Source organism: Macaca thibetana, chromosome 4, assembly GCF_024542745.1.
Source record: "Macaca thibetana thibetana isolate TM-01 chromosome 4, ASM2454274v1, whole genome shotgun sequence".
Classification (NCBI taxonomy): Eukaryota; Metazoa; Chordata; class Mammalia; order Primates; family Cercopithecidae; genus Macaca; species Macaca thibetana.
In genome coordinates, this window is record NC_065581.1 from 22,157,558 (window position 1) to 22,178,007 (window position 20,450).

The window sequence follows — 20,450 nt, forward strand, 5'->3', positions numbered from 1 at the left end:
AGAGAAGAATAATGAAGTCTTCTATCTGTGAATGTATCAATGGCATAGGGCAGGGATCAACAAAGTTTTTCTATAAAGGGCCAGATAGTAAATACTTTAGGCTTTGTGGACTGTATGGTTTCTATAGCAACTACTGAACTTGGCTGGTGTCGCTAAAAAGCAGCCATAGACAATAGTAAATGAGTGAGTATGGCTGTGTTCCAATCAAACTTTGTTTACAAAAAGAGGCAAGGGGCTGGATTTTGCCTGTAGGTTATAGACCCCAAGTAGAATCATTACCTTTGATATTTTGAGGGTGTGATTTACACCTATAGGTTTACTGAAGATCAGTGTATTAAAAAAAGAGGAAGATTTCAAACCAATAAAAATTAAGAATAAGTGTTGGATAAATATTAGTTATTTGTGATGAGAACTCAGTGCTAATCAACCACATTTTCTTCTCTCACTGATGACACAGATGGAACAATTTATTTTAAAACTCAAAGATGAAAGCAAGGATTGTTACTCTTTCTTAAAATATAATGGTATTGTATTGCTCAATATGTAAAAAGGAAGAATGGAAAATTTTTACCTTCAGAATTATTTTTTTTAGTGTTGGTTGCCCAGTGGTAAAGAGGAAGTCCAGCCTCTTTGTTTGAAGAAGGGCACAAAATGTAAAACGTGTGAAGTGGTAACTCTGGAAACACGGCTACTGTGCCTCATGTTATCTTTTGCATATTCTTTTAAACAGTGTAAATACTGTGCTATTGCAATAAACTAAGTCAGATCTTTCCTTTGTCCTATCTGCAATTGTAGTAATTAATCTGCAACTGTAGAGGTTCTGGACGAACCCTTTTCCTCCTTTCTCCTGCTCTACTTCACCCCTTTCCTTGCCTTTCTCCTTTGTTGTAGGGCAGCTGGTGTTGGCCTTTTATGTTGGTGAATGGTGTTGGAGGCAGTAAACCAAGATGGATCGTGCTCTAAAAACCATGGGCCTGGGAATTAGGCAACCTTGTGTGTACATCTCACTCCTGTATCCACCAGCTGTGGGACTGGGGATACTTCAGTGAACTTCCCTAAGCTTGAACTTCCTCATTCATAAACCAAGGGTGATGCTAATACTTACCGTGCCGAGGCTTTGTGAGGGTGAGATGAGATTATGAACATAAAGCCCTCCTAGAACTTTCTAAATATGCAGCATAATTTCACTGCGGTGCTGTGACTCCTACTACCGCTCTTGTTTTTATAATTGGGAGTTGTCCTGCCATCAGAGAAGTGTGCATTAGGCTTTGAGATCTTGGTGGCATCCTTAGGGGTAATTCTCCTTAATGAGAGGCATTGCCAAGAGCATTTATTTTGGGGAGTTGGGTATCAGAAGTCCTGAAGCCGAGATATTTCAAGCCAGTATATTTCAAGGAATTGTGTTCTTGCTGTTTCACCTCTAATTTTGTTGTTGTTGTTGTTGTTGGCTTGGTGTGTTTTAGCATATTCTTTTAGGATTGTCCTAGAGACACAGTTTGTTTCTTGTCTGTTTTTAGAGTAAGACCAAAGACAGATAGAGCAAAAAGGACTGCCCCTCTACCCTAAGGCTGTGATTTCCTTATTTTAAAACTGTGCTCCAGGCTGATCTTCTCCAGAAAATTTGTCCTGATTAACTGACTTGGGAGCAACACATGCTCACAAACATTCATCAGTCTTCAGCTGACTTTGTGTCCAATGATTTTTTTAAAGCACATTTGTTCATCATCACCTGACTAACTTTTCTGTCATTTCCAGGCCTCTTATGTTCCCCCTGAAGTTTTTATGGCCCCAAAATGTGGCCGAGGTTGTCCTCTTATGTAAGTGCCCATGAGCTCACAAAGCAAAGCACTTACTAAACTGTTATTTTTGCTTTTTACCTCTCTAATCACCTCCATTAGACTGCAGATACCAAAGGGCTTACCTTAATATGATATTCCCAGCAACTAGAAGAGCCATAGGCACATTCTAAGTGCTCAATAGATATTTGTATAGGAAATGACTGTCAGAGGCATTTTCATTCTGCATATTCTAATAATTTATATTAAATAAGTCACTTGGAATATTGCTGAACTATTAGTAGTAACTACTACTACTAAATTGATGGTGAAATTAATGAGTTAATCTATCCCAGTATTTGTAGAATATCACTTAAAAATAAAGGATTCTATCCACACAATTTTGGAATTAGTAAATGAGAAAATACATATACTATTGTGACTCCTTCTCAGATTGGACCCAACTAATTATACATCTTTGTTTAGACAGCATGCAGCATAGAGATGAAGAACAGAAACCAATTTTTTTTTTAAAGCAGCAAGAATAAGAATTATTCCAAAGCAAGAATAATCATTCTTCTTTTGTGGAGATTTCATAAAACATGTATTTTATTCTGTGAGTGAGACACGTTCTTAGTTCTAACAAACCATTGAGAAGCTTATTAAATGAAAAGTGTTCAGGAATCATCAATTGAACATGATGTTTGATATTTTAGCTTGTCTTTATATTTTTCTTAATAAAAAAAATCCTTTAGTTCTCTAACAGAAATGTTAGAAAAATGTTACTTTGATGCTTTTAAGGACCCTTTCCTAACCCACAAGGCTAAAGTATATTAATAACAGAGAGGTGTAAGGCAGGAGGGGTGGGGGTGTAATTGAACGTGTCTGGTCTTCCTGGGGTTTTTTCCTTGCGGCTGCTAGTGGTTACAAATGGCCACGTACCCCAGGGGAAGTGAATGCAACAGCATGGGAGTGAGAGCGTTTTTGTGTTCTCTGCCAATTATTAGGTGTGATTGAATATTTTGAAAGAAGCCAGTACATAAAAATGGACATTTGGCTAGTGCCCGATAGAAGTGATTCTTTTTCTGCCTGTTTTCTTTTCAAATGTGTTTGATATTCTGACTTCAGACTCTGCCTACCCCTCTTGTTATCAGGGGTAGACATCAGTTTTACAAAGGACACTTGATAGATATGGGGTGGACGACATTGGGTTTACAATGTTTTTTCCTTCTCTAGCTACCATATGTCTGTGTTTTCCCTTGTTCTATAGGGAAGCCTTTGCTTCATCTTTTTTTTCCAGGACTGTAGTAATCAAAGTCTATACCACAAAGGCTCTTGGATTTAGGTTTTAGTTGTAAGAATGAGGAATGCCAATATTGTTTCCTGAGAATGACCACTGATAATATTATGGTATTTTCAGAATAAAAGGCATAACAGAATTTGTAATTGTTGTAATTTTAAGGAAATCTCTTTATACTCCTTTATTGGAAGAAATCTATCGAATTTTGCATTTCATACTTTTAACAGGAAACACAATAGTAGTAGGAGCACTATTTGGTGATCATTAATCTTCACTAGGATTTGAGAACTCTTAATTAAAGAATTATGGAAGGCCTGGGAATTTTTTGGCAACACATACAAATATCAAAAGAGAGAGTCTTCTAGGAAAATATTAATCACTTAGAGCCAATTCAGATAATGGCCAGCAAACAGAATTTGAACATCGCATCCCTCCTTTTGATCAATTCTCCATGTTTCTAATTGTTAGAAATCAGGGGTAGAGGGCTTGTCTTCATTCTGGAGTCCTGTTTAGAGTTTTGAGGAATCACTTTAGCATAAAGGATGGCACTGTATTGTCAGGAATTTGTATTTCCAGGATTCTCTTTAGAATCAATGTGCCAATTTTTGCCTTCTTAGTCACGTGTACAGTAGCAAGGTAAACATGGATTATGGTCTACATGTTTATACAGCTGCTTTTGGGGGGATCAGTTTTTAATTATTAGAAGGAGGACATGACGTATTATATACTCAGTCCTTAAAGGAGCAGTTAGTTTAATTTTCTTTAGATCTATCCATCAGACTCTAAGATCCATGGGGACAAGTCTGTCAGTTTAGCTCATCATTATACGATGCCTGGCCCAGCAAAAATGCCATATACACTTCTATTGAATGAATTGGAAGTAAGTGGGAGTAGTGTTAAGATATTTTAAACCAAAATTTTCAATATAAACCAGTAGCTTTCTGTTCAAAATGTAAAAATAAAAAAATGCCTATCCATGCAATATAGTTTTATTATGAATTTCTCACTTCTTTTGTGTGAAATAAAATTTTCTGAAGAGAAGTATAATTTTAACCATGCTATTGCTTTTTATTATGCTTACTGTTGTAGGATGGTTGCTTATAGAGAAACACTGTTATGGTAGTGATTACTTGAGATTTAACATTTTTCTTCTTTATAAAATCATTCAGTATTTTTTGATTAATTTTTAGAAGTATCCATAAAGAGAGCAGGTGGCACCATTTTTTTTCCCTCTGAGTAGAAGAATAACTTAGAAAGGTTATTATGATATAATCATTTGTCTAGCAGGAATTAGAATAAGTATCTTAGAATGGAAGGGACCTTATAAATAATCTAATCCTCCCACTGCCAGTCATTTTGCAGATAAGGAGATTGGGTCATGGAGCGGTTAAGAGATTTGCCCAAGGTCACACAGCTAGTTTTCATCAGAGCTAGAACTATAGCTCACTTTTTTTTCTTGATTCCAATGTTCTGCCCCGCTATATTTTAGGCCTCATTTCTGTAGTTCAGAAGTGGTCTACATTTCTTATATTTTAGAAGTTATTTGAGCTTGTTCATCACCTAAGAAATTTATCACTGAGAGCTTGCATAGGGAAAATACGAGGAAATACTAATGCCATGCCATAGAAAGTAGCCATAGAAATACTAATGCCATGCCATAGAAAGCACATACATATACAGTAACTTTGGGAGGCTGAGACGGGCAGATCACGAGGTCAGGAGATCGAGACCATCCTGGCTAACCCGGTGAAACCCCGTCTCTACTAAAAAATACAAAAACCTAGCCGGGCGAGGTGGCAAGTGCCTGTAGTCCCAGCTACTCTGGAGGCTGAGGCAGGAGAATGGCGTAAACCTGGAAGGCAGAGCTTGCAGTGAGCTGAGATCCGGCCACTGCGCTCCAGCCTGGGAGACAGAGCCAGACTCTGTCTCAAATTAAAAAAAAAAAAAAGAAAGAAAATACATATACAGTAGCCTCCAGTACCATATTTTAGTGTGGTAAAATTCAACATACTCCATCAGAAAGTTCATAGACTGCAAACTCGAATTGTGGATTACCAACCTGGCTCTGCTGCTAACTAGCTGTTTGAGCTTAGCTGGATCATTTATCTCTCTAGACAGTGAGAGAATAGCACTTTGATAGTTGCTTGAGGTTGCCTCTAGTTCTGTTGCTCCAATAGTCTATCATTGCCCAGAAAAAGTGATCTTATATTTTTGAATCTGTGCCCAAAATATCTCTTTATTAAATCATGGTCTGTGAACTAGCATGAATGAACAGAAGTCAGTTTCCGGGTGGACTGAAGACATGACAGTTGAAATTATATCATAAGAAACTCTTGCCCTGCTATTGTTTCCCATATTCAAGGAAAAAGGAAAAAAAGTACTAGATGGTGTGCTGTCCAGTATAGTAACCACTAGCCTTATATGGCTATAGAGTACTTGAAATGTGGCTAGTACAAATTAAGATGTGCTGTAAGAAAATACAGTCTGGATTTTGAAAATGTAAAATGAAAAGAGAATGGCAAAATATGTATTTCATTTATTTTAATGCTTATGACAAGGTAAATGATAATATTTTTGATGTGTTGGGTTAAAATGATAGTATTTTGAATGTGTTGGGTTAAAATATGTTATTAGAATTAATTTTTCATTTTACTTTTTAACAAAGTAGCTCCTAGACAATTTAAAATTAAATATGTAGCTCACATGATATTTCTAGTGGACAGCTTACATCTGTACTACAGCTTGACTCCTTTTTAATTTGGAGAATAACTCTTTGTGTCTTAGAAGCCTTGTGAATACCATGGTGTGTTGAGAACACTGAGAATGTGCTGGAGAATACAGGAATGACAGATGACTATGAAATCATTGAGAGGGGTAAGATTCTCATGGTTGAGGTAGGGGTTTCCTTCTGGAAGCTGCTAGCTATGCTCCCACATTTATATTTTAATGTTAATGAGCTTACTTGGAATGCTTACAAGTAACCCAGAGATGGGTACAGTCAGCTACCAATTCACAATCAATCAGCTGATTGAAATCAATTTCCAAGGTCCTTCTAATCTCTACAATGCCAAATGTCTTGCCTTTTACAGGATTTTTCCTTTTCTAATGCAGTTCACTGGCTTAAAGTAGATTTAGTCTGAAGTTCTTACAATGCCAAAAGACACAATTACCCACAGGATTCATGATGATAGGAAAATTACAGAATTTCAGGTAGAATAGATGGAATAGACACCCTAAAGGATCATAAAGGAGTTATTATAACTTTGACAGTAATACAAAACATTTGAGCAATAACGATTGTAAACCTGTGGGATAACCACCATCATCATAACAAGCTATAGGGCTCTTTGAAAATAGCATTGAATTTAAGTTTTGAAAGAATGAATAGAGCACTGAACTGATTATGTTGTTTAGTGTGTGTCAATATTGCCTTAAACTAAGAAAGTGTAACTGTTTATTGAACATAGTAATATTTAGACTTATATATCTTAGAGGTTTTCTCTATATGGCTGAAAGCTCTGTGCAGCCTTAGAGTTGAAAGGGGCATTTTTAGTGATGGAAAAATAGAGATTCAAACATAGGAAGTGATTCAGTGGTGCCATACCTGCGGCCCACATCTGTTGATTTCAAGTCAAATACTGTTTCCATGTTGCTGTGGGAATACACTTCTGTAAATTTAGCATTATTTTTTTAACATTAACTTTAAAAAGCACTAAATTCCAAGATTACAAGATCACATTACTAAAGCACAAGTTTTCCAGCTTTATAAATTTTCTTGATGACTTCTTTCTTAAATTACAGAATAAAATGCAGCAAGACCTATTCAGAACCCCCAACCCTCTATGAAAGCTACTTATTTATAAACAAATTAAGTAGGAAAATAAAAAAAAATTAAAAATATTGAGAAACAAATACTCTTTGAAAACACTAAAGGAACTATCTTGTTTGCTGGCTAGAAGAAAGGAACACTTTTGTTGACCAACTAATAGTGACTCTTGAGGTCAGGACCTCCTGAAACTAAAACAAGTATCAAAGGAAAAGGAAAGAAGGATTTGCTTTACATAATGACTAAGTAGGCTCCTAGGGACTGACATCTCTGCAAGAAAACAACTATGAATTCTGGATATAATATAAAAAGCAGCCACTGACAACACTATAGAAGAAACACAAGTAGGCAGAGTCTATTAGAGGAGTATCTTTTTGGAGGACGGGAATCGGATAGAATTATTGCTTTTTCAGGACTTTTCCTCTTTAGACATGGCATGCAGGATAAGAGAGTGCTGCCGAAGAAATCTACAGTCCTTCAAGACGGGAAAACTGAATCTGGGGAGACCTCAGCCACGAGAGAGGAAAAGAGTTACATGTGGGATTCCCATATTCATTCTGTCTCCAACATAGGTGGCTTACCCATGATTCATATATACATGGAACAGATTCAAAGTTTCCAGTTAAAGATAAAATATCTGAATTGGGACCAGAGTTGTCATCCAGAAATCAGAATTTACAGTTATGATAAATTTGTAGTAAATAATTTTGATAGTAAATTAAAGGTAATTTATAGTAAATTAAATAGATAATTTTGTAGTAAATTAAAGGGAACAATACTCATAGGAGGAAAACTAACAATCCAGAGTCTCTACATCTTGATATTAATAATGTCTTGGATCCAATCCAAAATTATATGACACACAAATTGTTAGGACAATGGTGTATATTCTCATGAGGAAAGAACATTAACTGATATCAACACCAAGATGGCTCAGGCATTGGAAGTAACGGACAAGATTTAAGACAGCTATCATGACCATACTCTATGCAGTAAATACACTGTGTTTATAGTGAATTAAGAGATAGAAATCTCTGCCAAAAAAAGAAAAGATAAAGAACCAGTGGGCCAGGCACTGTGGCTCATCCCTGTAATCCCAGCACTTTGGGAGGCTGAGGTGGGTGGATCACGAGGTCGGGAGATCGAAACCATCCTGGCCAACATGGTGAAACCCCACTTCTACTAAAATACAAAAACTTAGTTGGGCATAGTGGTGCATGCCTGTAGTCCCAGCTACTTGGGATGCTGAGGCAGGGGAATCGCTTGAACCTGGGAGGTGAAGATTGCAGTGAGCCGAGATTGCACCATCACATTCCAGCCTGGCAACAGAGTGAGACTCTGTAAAAAACAAACAAACAAGAAAACTAATGACAATTCTAGACCTAAAAAATGCAATATATGAAAAGGATTTAACTTGATGGACTAACAGCCAAATGGAGTTGACAAAAGCAAGAATAAGTGAACTTTAATCAATAGTAATTATTTGGTATAGAGAACAGAGAGAAAAAACAGTTTGAAATAAAAATGAACTGCGCTGCAGAGATCTGTTTCAGCAGGGGTCCCTAACCCCTGGGCAATGGTTCAGTACCAGTCTGTGGCCTATTAGGAACTGGGTCACACAGCAGGAGGTGAACAGCAGATGAGCGAGCATTACCACCTGAACTCCACCTCCTGTCAGCTCAGTGGTGGCATTAGATTCTCATAGGAGCACGAACTGTATTGTGAACTGTACATGTGAAGGATCTAGTTTGCATACTCCTTATGAGAATCTAATGCCTGATGATCTGAGGTGGAAAAGTTTCGTCCTGAAACCATCCCCCACAACCCTCCTGTTCTGTGGGAAAATTGTCTTTCATGAAACCAGTTCCTTGTGCCAAAATGTTGGGGACTGCTGTGTTAGAGAATATTAAGTGGTTAAATTTATTACATGTACTTGGAGTCTCAGAAATAGAAGAGTGAAATGATGAAACAGAAAAAATAAAGAAGTAATAGCCAATATTTTCCCAAATTTGATAAAAAACATACATTTACGGGTTCAAGTTGACACCAGTTACCAAGCAGAATAAACAGAAAGTCCACACAAAAAACCATAGTTAAAGCAGTAAAAGTCAAAGCAAAAATCTTATAAACATTGAAAGAATAATAATGTGATTAGCACCTGGCTTTTCCTCAGAGACACTGAAGACAGAAAAGTATGGAACATTTTTATAATGCTGGAAAAAACCCTGTCAACCAAAGATTCTGTATCCAGCAACAATATCCTTAAGAATAAGTATTTTCTAGACTATCACTGTGCAATACAATTGGACAATAATGGAAATATTTGTGTCTGTGGCTATCTAGTAGAGTAGCCACCAGCCACATCTAGCTATTGAATGCTTGAAATGTGGCTGGTGGTTTTGAGAAACTAAATTTTTATTTAACATAATTCAATTTAAATAGCCACATGTGCCTAGTGGCTACCATATTAGAACAACTCTAGAATACATAAACTTGAAACACGAAGATAATAATTAAATGATTCTCAGCAGCCAAAGAACTTAAAGGTATTGCCGTTAAGACTGTCACAATTAAAAACTAATATTTAACATGGTAAGTTTCATATGAATAAATGATTTATCCATAATCATTATTCAGCTATTCTCATTACTGGAATGGTACTAGGTAAATTGGTATTGACTAAAGTCAGTGTTACAAAATTAAGAAAGCTTTTGGATAAGAATATTTAAGAAATAATTTTGATTGAACAGCTAATATAAATAGTTCAAAAGAATATTTATCATTAAATCTTTATATAAATTTATATTTAAATATATATGTTTACTGTAACACAAAGACATACATTTAAGCAATGTGATGTCTCTCAAGTAGAAAGGGGAAGGCTTCCTTTGCTCTATCTCTGCTCCCTACTCCAGAGGTGATCACTGTGAACAGTTTGGTGTGTATCTTTCCAGACTCTTTTCTATGCACATCTGTATACATGCACATCTGTATACATGCACATCTGTGTGCTCCTACTTACATGGGAGCTTTAATTGTTTTTTTTATTTCCATCGGTTATTGGGGGACAGGTGGCGTTTGGTTACATGAGTAAGTTCTTTAGTGGTGATTTGTGAGATTTTGGTGCACCCACCACCCAAGCAGTATACACTGCACACAATTTGCTGTCTTTTATCCTTCACCCACTTCCCATCCTTTCCCCCTGAGTCCCCAAAGTCTATTGTGTCATTCTTATGTCTTTGCATCCTCATAGCTTAGCTCCCACTTATGAGTGAGAACATACGATGTTTGGTTTTTCATTCCTGAGTTGCTTCACTTAGAATAATAGTCTCCAAACTCATCCAGGTTGCTACAAATACCGTTAATTCATTCCTTTTTATGGCTGAGTAGTATTCCATCATATATATATATATATACACACACACAGACACACACACAGTCATATATATTGTCACATATATACACACATCATATATACACACACACACACACAAATACATATGTGTATATATATGGCGCAGTTTCTTTATCCAGTCGATCGGTGGGCATTTGGGTTGGTTCCACATTTTCACAATTGTGAATTCTGCTGGTATAAACATGCAAGTATCTTTTTTGTATAATGACTTATTTTCCTCTGGGTAGATACCCAGTAGTGGGATTGCTGGATCAAATGGTAGTTCTACTTTTAGTTCTTTAAGGAATCTCCACACTGTTTTCCATAGTAGTTGTACTAGTTCACATTCCCACCAGCAGTGTAGAAGTGTTCCCTGTTCACTGCATCCGCAGCCACATCTATTGTTTTTTGATTTTTTGATTATGGCCATTCTTGAAGGAGTAAGGTGCTATCGCATTGTGGTTTTGATTTGCATTTCCCTGATCATTAATGATGTTGAGAATTTTTTCACATGCTTGTTGACCATTTGTATATCTTCTTTTGATAATTGTCTATTCATGTCCTTAGCCCATATTTTGTTGGAATTGTTTGTTTTTTTCTTGCTAATTGTTTGAGTTCATTGTAGATTCTAGATGTTAGAACTTTGTCAGATGTATAGATTAGAAAACATTTTTAATTGACATATGATAATTGTATATATTTGTGGGGTACTATGTGACATTTCAATACATGTATATAATGTGTAATGATCAAATCAGAGTAATTAGCATATCTATCACCTCAAACCTTTATTGTTTCTTTATGTTAGTAACATTACAAATCTTTTAGCTGTTTGAAAAAATACAATAAATTATTGTTTACTATAGTTACCTAAAGCTCTTTAGGACACTAGGACTTATTCTATCTAGCTGCAATTTTATGGACATTAACCAACTTCTTCCTTCTCCTCTCTAACTCTTCCCAGCCTCTAGTAAACACTGTTCTACTGTCTACGTCTATGAGATCAACTTTTTTAACTTCAACATATGAACAAGAAATGCAGTATTTACCTTTCTCTGCCTTATTTCACATAACACAGTGTCCCAGGCTCATCCACGTTGCCATGAATGACAGGATTTCACTTCTCTTTTATAGCTAAATAGTATTCCATTGTGTATAAATTCCACATATTCTTTATCCATTCTTCTGTTGATGGACACTTAGTTTGATCTCATATCTTGGCTATTGTGAATAGTGCTGCAATAAATATGAGAGTGGTGATATCTCTTCAACATACTGATTTCTTTTCCTTTGGATATATACACAGTAGTGAGATTCCAGAATCATACAGTAATTCTATTTTTAGCTTTTTGAGGAAAATCCCATAATGTTTTCCTTAATAGTTGTACTAATTTATATTCCCTCCAACAGAGCATAAGAGTTTCCTTTTTCCCACATCCTCACCCACCTTTGTTATTTTTTATCTTTTTTTTTTTTTTTTGAAACGGAGTCTCGCTCTGTCGCCCAGGCTGGAGTGCAGTGGCGCAATCTCGGCTCACTGCAAGCTCCGCCTTCCCAGGTTCACGCCATTGTCCCGCTTCAGCCTCCGGAGTAGCTGGGACTACAGGCGCCCGCCACCACGTCCGGCTAATTTCTTTTTTTTGTATTTTTAGTAGAGACGGGGTTTCACCGCTTTAGCCACGATGGTCTCGATCTCCTGACTTCGTGATCAGCCTGCCTCGGCCTCCCAAAGTGCTGGGATTACAGGCTTGAGCCACTGCGCCCAGCCTATTTTTTGTCTTTTTAATAATAACCCTTTTAACTGAGGTGAGATGTCTCATTGTGGTTTTGATTTGCATTTTCCTGATGTTATTTTTTTTAAATATACTTGTGGCCATTTGCATGTCTTCTCTGGAGAAAGGTCTGTTCAGATCCTCTGCCCACTTTTAAATTGGATTATTTGTTTTTTTAGCCGTTGAGTTGTTTCAGTACCTTGTATATTCTGGATATTAACCTCTTGTCAGATGTATAGTTTGCAAATATTTTCTCCCATTCTGTAGGTTGTCTCTTTATTCTATTATTTGTTTCTTTTGCTGTGCAGAAATGCCTATTTTTGCTTTTGTTGTCTTTGCTTTTGAGGCCTTAGCTGTAAAGTATTTGCTCAGACCAATGTCCTGAAGCATTTCCCCTGTTTTCTTCTAATAGTTTCATAGTTTTAGGTCTTATATTGAAGTCTTTAATCCATTTTGTGTTGATTTTTTATATAGGGAGAGATAGGGGTCTAATTTTATTTTGTTTACGGATATCCAGTTTTCCTAGAACCATTTATTGAAGAGGGTGTTCTTTCCTCAATTTATATTCTTGGTCCCTTTATTGAAAATCAGTTGTCTGTAAATGCATGGATTTCTGGTCCCTTTTTTCTGTTCCACTGTTCTATGTGTCTGTTTTTTTGTAAATACATGCTGTTTTGGTTACTAAAGCTTTGTAGTATATTTTGAAGTCAGGTAGTATGAGGCCTCCAGTTTTGTTCTTTTTGCTCAAGATTGCTTTGGCTATTTGGGGTCTTTTGTGGTTCCATATGAATTTTAGAGTTGTTTTTTCTATTTCTGTAAAGAGTGTCATTGGTATTATAATAGGGATTGCATTGAATCTATAGATCATTTTAGGTAGTATTTTAGTCAATTTCATAATATTCTTCCAATCCATGAATCTGAGATATCTTTCCATTTATTTGTGATAAATTTCCTTCATCAACATTTTATGGTTTTCATCGTAGAGGTCTCTCATATTGTTGGTTATATTTATTCCTAGATATTTTAAATTTTTTATAGCTATTGTAACTGGAATTGTTTTATTGATTTATTTCAGCTGGCTAGTTGTTGATGTATAGGAACACTACTGATTCTTTTGTATGTTGATTTTGTATCCTGCAACTTCAGCAAATTCACTTATCAGTTCTAAAAATTCCAGTGGAGTCTTTAGGTTTTTCTCTATATAAAATTAGAGAAACTGTAAACAGGGACAGTTTGACTTCCTCTTTTCCAATTTGGATGCCTTTTATTTTTTTCTCTTGCCTAACTGCTTTGGCTAGAACTTCTGGTACTACGCTGAATAAAAGTGGCAAAAGTGGGTTTTGTTTCAGTTCTTAGAAAGCTTTCAGCATTTTCCTGATTAGTATGAGGTTGGCTGTGACTTTGTTATATATTGTTTTTATGTTTAGGTTTGTTTCTTCTTTACCTAATTTGTTGATGGCTTTTATCACGAAGGAATGTTGAAATGTATCCATGGTTTTTCTGCATCTATTGAAATGATCATATGGTTTTTGTTCTTCACTCTATTGATGTGATGTTTTGTGTTTATTTAGTTTGTGATATAATTTGGCTCTGTGTCCCCACCTAAATTTCATCTGGAATTATAATACCTAGGTGTCAAGGGAGGGACCTGGTGGGAGGTGATTGGATCATGAAGGCAGTTTTGCCCATGCCGTTCTCATGATAGTGAGGGAGTTCTCAGGAGATCTCATGCTTTAAAGGTGTTTGGCACTTCTCCCCGCTTTCTGTCTCTCTCTCTTCTGCTGTCATGTAAGATGTGCCTTGCTTTCCTTTAACCTTCTGCTGTGATTGTAAGTTCCTGAGGCCTTCCCAGCCACACAGAACTGAGTCAATTAAGCTTTTTTCTTCATAAATTACCCAGTTTCAGGCAATACCTTTATAGCAGTGTGAGAATAGACTAATACAGAGAATTGGTACTGTGATAGTGGGGTACTTGTATAAAGATAACCTGAAAATGTGGAGGCGACTTTGGAACTGTGCAACAGGCAGAGGTTGGAACAGTTTGGAGGGCTCAGAAGAAGACAAGAAGATGTGGGAAAGTATGGAACTTCCTAGAGACTTGTTGAATAGTTTTGACCAAAATGCTGATAGTGATATGGACAATGAAGTCCAGGATGACGTAGTCTCAGATGAAGATGAAAAACTTCTTGGGAACTGGAGTAAAGGCAACTATTGCTATGCATTAGCAAAGAGACTGGCAGCATTTTGCCCTGCCCTAGATATTTGTGGAACTTTTAACTTGAGAGAGATGGTCTGAAATTGGAACTTATGTTTGAAAGAGAAGGAGAGCCTGAAAGTTTGGAAAATTTGCAGCCTAACCATGTAGTAGAAAAGAAAACGAAATTCAAGCTGGCTGCAGAAATTTGCATATATAATGAGGAGTCGAATGTTAATCATCAAGACAATGGGGAATATGTCTCCAGGGCATGGCAGAGGTCTTCACAGCAGCCCCTCCCATCACAGGCCCAGAGGCCTAAGAAGAAAACTTGTTTCCATGTGCTGGACCCAGGTCCTTGCTGCTTTGTGCAGTCTTGGAACTTTGTGCCCTGCATCCCAACAGTGGCTAAAAGGGGCCAACATACAGCTCAGGTCTTTGCTTCAGAGGGTGCAAGGCCCAAGCCTTTGTGGCTTCCAAGTGGTATTGGACCTGTGGGTGCACAGAAGTCAAGAATTGAGGTTTGGGAACCTCTGCCTAGATTTCAGATCATATATGGAAATATCTAGATGTCCAGGCAGAAATTTGCTGCAGGGTTGGAGCCCTCATGGAGAACCTCTGCTAGGGCAGTGTGAAAGGGAAATTTGGAATCAGAGCCTCCACACAGAGTCCCCACTGGGGCATTGCCTAGTGGAGCTGTGAAAAGAGGGCCACCATCTTGCATGGTGGAATGGTAGATCCACCAGCAGCTTGCACTGTGCTCCTGGAAAAGCCACAGGCACTCAACGCTCGGCTGTGAAAGCAGTCTTAGGGGCTGTACCCTGCAGAGCCACAGGGGCAGAGCTGCCCAAGGCCTTGGGTGCCCACCCTTTTTGTCAGCGTGCCCTGGATGTGAGAGATGGAGTCAAAGGAGATTATTTTGGAGCTTTAAGATTTAATAACTGCCATGTTGGCTTCCAGACTTGCATGTGGCCTGTAGACCCTTTGTTTTGGCCAATTTGTCTTATTTGGAATGGAATCATTTACCCAATGCCTATACTCTCATTGTATCTTAGAAGTAACTAACTTGCTTTTGATTTTACAGGCTCACAGGCCGAAGGAATTTTCCTTGTCTTGGATGAGACTTTTGACTTGGACTTTTGGGTTAAGGTTAGTATAAGTTAAGATTTTGGGGGACTCTTGGGAAGGCATGATTGATTTTGCAATGGGAGAAGGACATGAGATTTTGGAGGGGCCATTTGCAGAATGATATGGTTTGGCTCAGTTCCCCACTCAAATCTCATCTGGAGTTGTAATCCCTAGATGTTGAGGGAGGGGCCTGGTGAGAGGTGATTGGATCATGGGGGTGGTTTCTGCCATTTTGTTCTCACAATAGTGAGGTAGTTCTCAGAAGATCTGGTGCTTTAAACGTGTTTGGCAGTTCCCCACCTCTCTCTCTCTCTCTCTCTCTTTTTCTCTCTCCCCCACTGTCCCCCTCTCCCCCAACCTCTCCTGCTGCCATGTAAGACATGCCTTGTTTCCCCTTTGCCTTCCACCATGATAGTAAGTTTCCTGAGGCTTCCACAGCCATGCAGAACTGTGAGTCAATTAAACCTTTTTTTCATAGATTACCCAGTCTCAGGTAGTATCTTTATAGCAGTGTGAGAACAGACTAATACATTGTGTGTATGCTGAACTGTCCTTGCATTCATGGGATAAATCTCACTTAATCATGGTGTATTATCTTTTTGATGTGCTGTTGTATTCAGTTTGCTAATATTTTGTTGAGAATTTTTGCATCTATTTTTATCAGGGATATTGGCCTGTAGTTTGTTGTTGTTGTTATATCCTTATCTGGTTTTGATATTAGGGTAATGCTGGTCATACAGAATGAATTTGGAATAATTGCCTTCCCTTAGATTTTTTTGGAGTAGTTTGATAAAAGTTGGTATTAGTTCTTTGAAAGTTTGGTAGAATTCAGCAGTGAAGCCATCTGTCCCTAGGCTTTTCTTTGTTGGGAGATTTTTTTAAATTACTGACTCAATCTCATTTCTCACTATTGGTCTATCCAGGATTTCTGTTACTTTCTGATTCAATCTTGGTAGGTTGTAATGTATCTAGGACTTTATCCATTTCCTCTGGGTTTTTCAATTTGTTTGGTATATAATTGTTCATAATAGTCCCTAATGGCCCTTTGAATTTCTGTGGTATCAGTTATAATGTCTTCTTTTTTGTTTCTGTTTTATTTTTGTCTTTTTTTTTTTTTTCTTAATCTAGCAAATGGTATATGCTAGTCAATTCTTGCACTGCCATAAAGAAACACCTAAGGCTGAGTAATTTATGAAGAAAAGAGGTTTAATTGGGATATGGTTCTGCAGGATTTACAGAAAGCATGGTGCTGGCATCTGATCAGCTTCTGGGGTGGCCTCAGGAAGCTTACAATCATGGTGGAATTTGAAGGGCGGAGCAAGAGAGAGATGGGGAGATGCCACACACTTTTAAACAACATTTCAGGAGAACTCATTCACTATGGTGAGAACAGCACCACGCTATGAAGGATATTCCCCCATGACCCAAACACTTCCCACCAGGTCCCACCTCCAACATTAGGCATTGCATTTCAACATGAGATGTGGGTGAAGATAAATATCCAAACTATATCATGATGTGTTCAGTGTATTTTATTTTAATTAATTTAGAGACAGTGCCTCACTCTGTCACGCAGGCTGGAGTGCAGTGGTGCAATCTTGGCTCACTGAAATCTTGGCCTCCTGGGTTCAAGCAATTCTCATGCCTCAGCCTCCCAAGTAGCTGGGATTACAGGTGTGTGCCACCATACCAAGCTAATTTTTGTATCAATATTTTTAGTAGAGACAGGGTTTCACCATGTTGGCAAGGCTGGTCTCGAACTCCCAATTTCAGGTGATCCACCTGCCTCAGCCTCCCAAAGTTCTGGGATTATAGGTGTAAGCCACCTCGTCTGGCCTATTTATTTTTTACTTTTTTTTAACTTTTATTTTACGTTCGGTGCTACATGTAAAGGTTTGTTACATAGGTAAACTTGTGCCACAGGGGTTTGATGTACAGATTATTTCATCACCCATGTATTAAGCCCAGTACTGAATAGTTATCTTTTTTGCTCCTCTCCCTCCTTCCACCCTCTACTCTCAAGTAGACGCCAGTGTCTGGTGTTTCCTTCTTTGCTTTCAAAAGTTCTCATCATTTAGCTCGCACTTATAAGTGAGAACATATGGTATTTGGTTTTCTGTTCCTGCGTTAGTTTGCTAAGGATGATAGCCTCCAGCTCATCCATGTTCTTGCAAAATATACGATCTCATTCTTTTTTATGACTGCATAATTTTCCATGGTGTGTATGTACCACGTTTTCTCTATCCAATCTGTCACTTATGAGCATTTAGGTTGATTCTGTGTCTTTGCCATCGTAAACATTGCTGTAGTGAACATTCACATGCATGTGTTCTTACAGTAGAATGATTTATATTCCTCTGGGCATATACCCAGTAATGGGATTGCTGGGTTGAATGGTCATTCTACTTTTAGCTTTTTGAGGAATCATCATACTGCTTTCCAAAATGGTTGAATTAATGTACGCTCCCACCAACAGTGTATTGTGTTCCCTTTTCTCTGCAACCTCTCTGCCATCTATTTATTGACTTTTTAATACTAGCCATTCTGAGTGGTGTGATATCATATCTCATTGTGGTTTTGATTTGCATTTCTCTAATGATCAGTGATACTGAACTTTTTTTTTTCATGTTCTTTTTGGCCACATGTATGTTTTCTTTTGAAAAGTGTCTGTTCATGTCTTTTGCCCACTTTTTAATGGGGTTGTTTTTCTCTTGGAAATTTAGATTCTTTATAGATGCTGGATATTAGACTTGTCAGATACATAGTTTGCAAATATTTTCTCCCATTCTGTAGGTTGTCTGTTTACTCTATTGACAGTTTATTTTGCTGTGCAGAAGCTCCTAAGTTTAATTAGATCCCATATGTAAATTTTTGCTTTTGTTGTGATTGCTTTTGGTGTCTTTGTCATAAAAATCTTTGCCTGTTTCTATGTCCAAGATGGTATTGCCTGGATTGTCTTCCAGGCACTTCAAAAAACCTGCTGCTTATTTTGTTGATCTTTTGTATTTTTTGTCTCTGTTTCATTTATTTCCACTTTGATTTTTTTTTTCCTTCTACTAATTTTGGGCTTGGTTTGTTATTGCTTTTCTATTTCCCTCAGGTATATTGTTAGGTGGTTTATTTGAAAGTTTTCTACTTTTTGATATGGACACTTATTGCTATAAAGTTCTTTCTTAGTACTGCTTTTGCTGCATACCATAGGTTATGGTATATTGTTTCTATTTTCATTTGTTTCAAGAAATTTTTACATTTTACATTTCCTTCTTAAGTTCTTCCTTGACCAATTGATCATTCAGGAAGATGTTGTTTGATTTCCATGTATTTTTATAGGTTCCAGAGTTCCTGTTGTTGAATTCTAGTTTTATTTCATTGTAGTCAGAAAAAATACTTGATATGAATTCAGTTTTTAAAATGTTGTTAATGCTTGTTTTGTGACCTAGCATATCTCGTCTATCCTGGAGAATGTTCTGTGTTCTGATGAGAAGAAGTTGTATTCTGCATCTGTTTGATGAAATGTTCTGTAAATGTCTGTTAGGTCCAGTTGGGTATAGTGCAGTGTAAATCTGATATTTCTTTGCTGATTATCTATCTACATGACATGTTTGCTGAGAGTAGGGTGTTGAAGACCCCAGCTATTATTGTATTGAGGTTTCTCTCTCTCTTTAGATCTAATAACATTTGACTTATATAACTGAGTGCTCTGGTTTTGGGTGCATGTATACTTAGAATTATATCCCCTTGCTGAATTGATCCCTTTATCATTATATAAGGACCTTTCTTTTCTCTCTTGTCAGTTTTTTACTTAAAGTCTAATTTATCTGATACAAGTATAGCTACTGTTGCTTGTTTGGGTTTCCATTTGTTTGGATAATCTTTTTCTATTTCTTCACCCTCAGTCTATAGTGTCTTTACAGGTGAGATGAGTTTCTTGTTGGCATCATATAGTTGTATCTTATTTATTCATTAATTCAGCCAGTCTACATTTTTAAAATGGAGAATTTAATCCATTTCTATTCAAGGTTATGTTATTATTGATAGGCAAGGACTTACTGTTGTCATTTTGTTAGTTTTTTTTGGGGGGGGTACATCCTTTGTTTCTTCTTTTATTGTTGATCTTTGCAGTTTTCTGTTTGTTTTGTAGTGATAGTATTTGATTCCTTTCTCTTTCTCATTTGCATATCTGTTCTAGCAGTGAGTTTTATATTTTCATGTGTTTACATGATGGTAGTTTTTATTTCACTTCCAGTTGAAATACTTCCTTAAGCATTTCTTGTAAGGCTGGTCTACTGGTGATGAATTTCTTGAGGTTTTGATTGTCCAGAAAGGACTTTATTTCTCCTTTGTTTCTCAGAGATAACTTTGCTGGACATAGTATTCTTCTCTGACAGCTTGTTTTCTTTCAGCACTTTGAATACATCATCCCATTCTGTCCTGGGTTTTATGGTTTTCTCTCCTGGTCTGCTGAGAAATCTGCTATTAGTCTAATGGGGACTCCCCTATATATATGACTTGACACTCTTATTGTTTTTAGAATTCTCTATCATTTACTTTTGATGGTTTTGGGTTGAAACTTTGGGGAACTTTACAACATTGTGTATCTGGCTGTGCGTATCTCTCTCAAGACTTGGAAGCTTTTTAGCTATTATTTCATTGAATAAATTTTCTATGACTTTTCCCATCTCTTCCACCTCTGGAACTGCCATAATCCAATCATTTGTTTGCTTAATGGTGTCCAATAAGTTTGACAGACTTTCTTCATTCTTTTCCATTCTTTTTTCTTGTTTGACTGGATTATTTCAAAAGGTATCTCCTCATGTTCAGAGATTCTTTCTTCTGCTTGATGTAATGTATTGTTGAAGCTTTCAATGACATATTTTTATTTATTAAATTCTTCAGCTCCAATATTTCTGTTTCTTTCATTTTTGATACCCATCTTTTGTTGAATTTCTCATTCAAATCATGAATTGTTTTTTCATTTTCATTGAATTGTCTTTTTTGTATTCCTTTGTCTCTGAGTTTTCTTAAAGTTATTATTTCGAATTTCTTTTCAGGCAATTAAAA

The 20,450-nt window shown here is 37.0% G+C and overlaps 1 protein-coding gene across 27 annotated transcripts in view; it reads left to right on the top strand.

Annotated features, from left to right (window-relative positions):
• The window catches only part of LOC126953309 (uncharacterized), a 598,727-nt gene that overhangs the window by 492,875 nt on the left and 85,402 nt on the right, over positions 1–20,450 (top strand). For all 27 annotated transcript variants that reach the window (XR_007725197.1, XR_007725194.1, XR_007725196.1 and 24 more), the window contains one exon: positions 15,346–15,410. Coding sequence is in view for 1 of the 27 variants with exons in the window: in XM_050788802.1 (XP_050644759.1) it covers positions 15,346–15,410 (65 nt within the window). In the remaining 26 variants the exon portion in view is untranslated. The remainder of the gene's footprint in view (positions 1–15,345; positions 15,411–20,450) is intronic.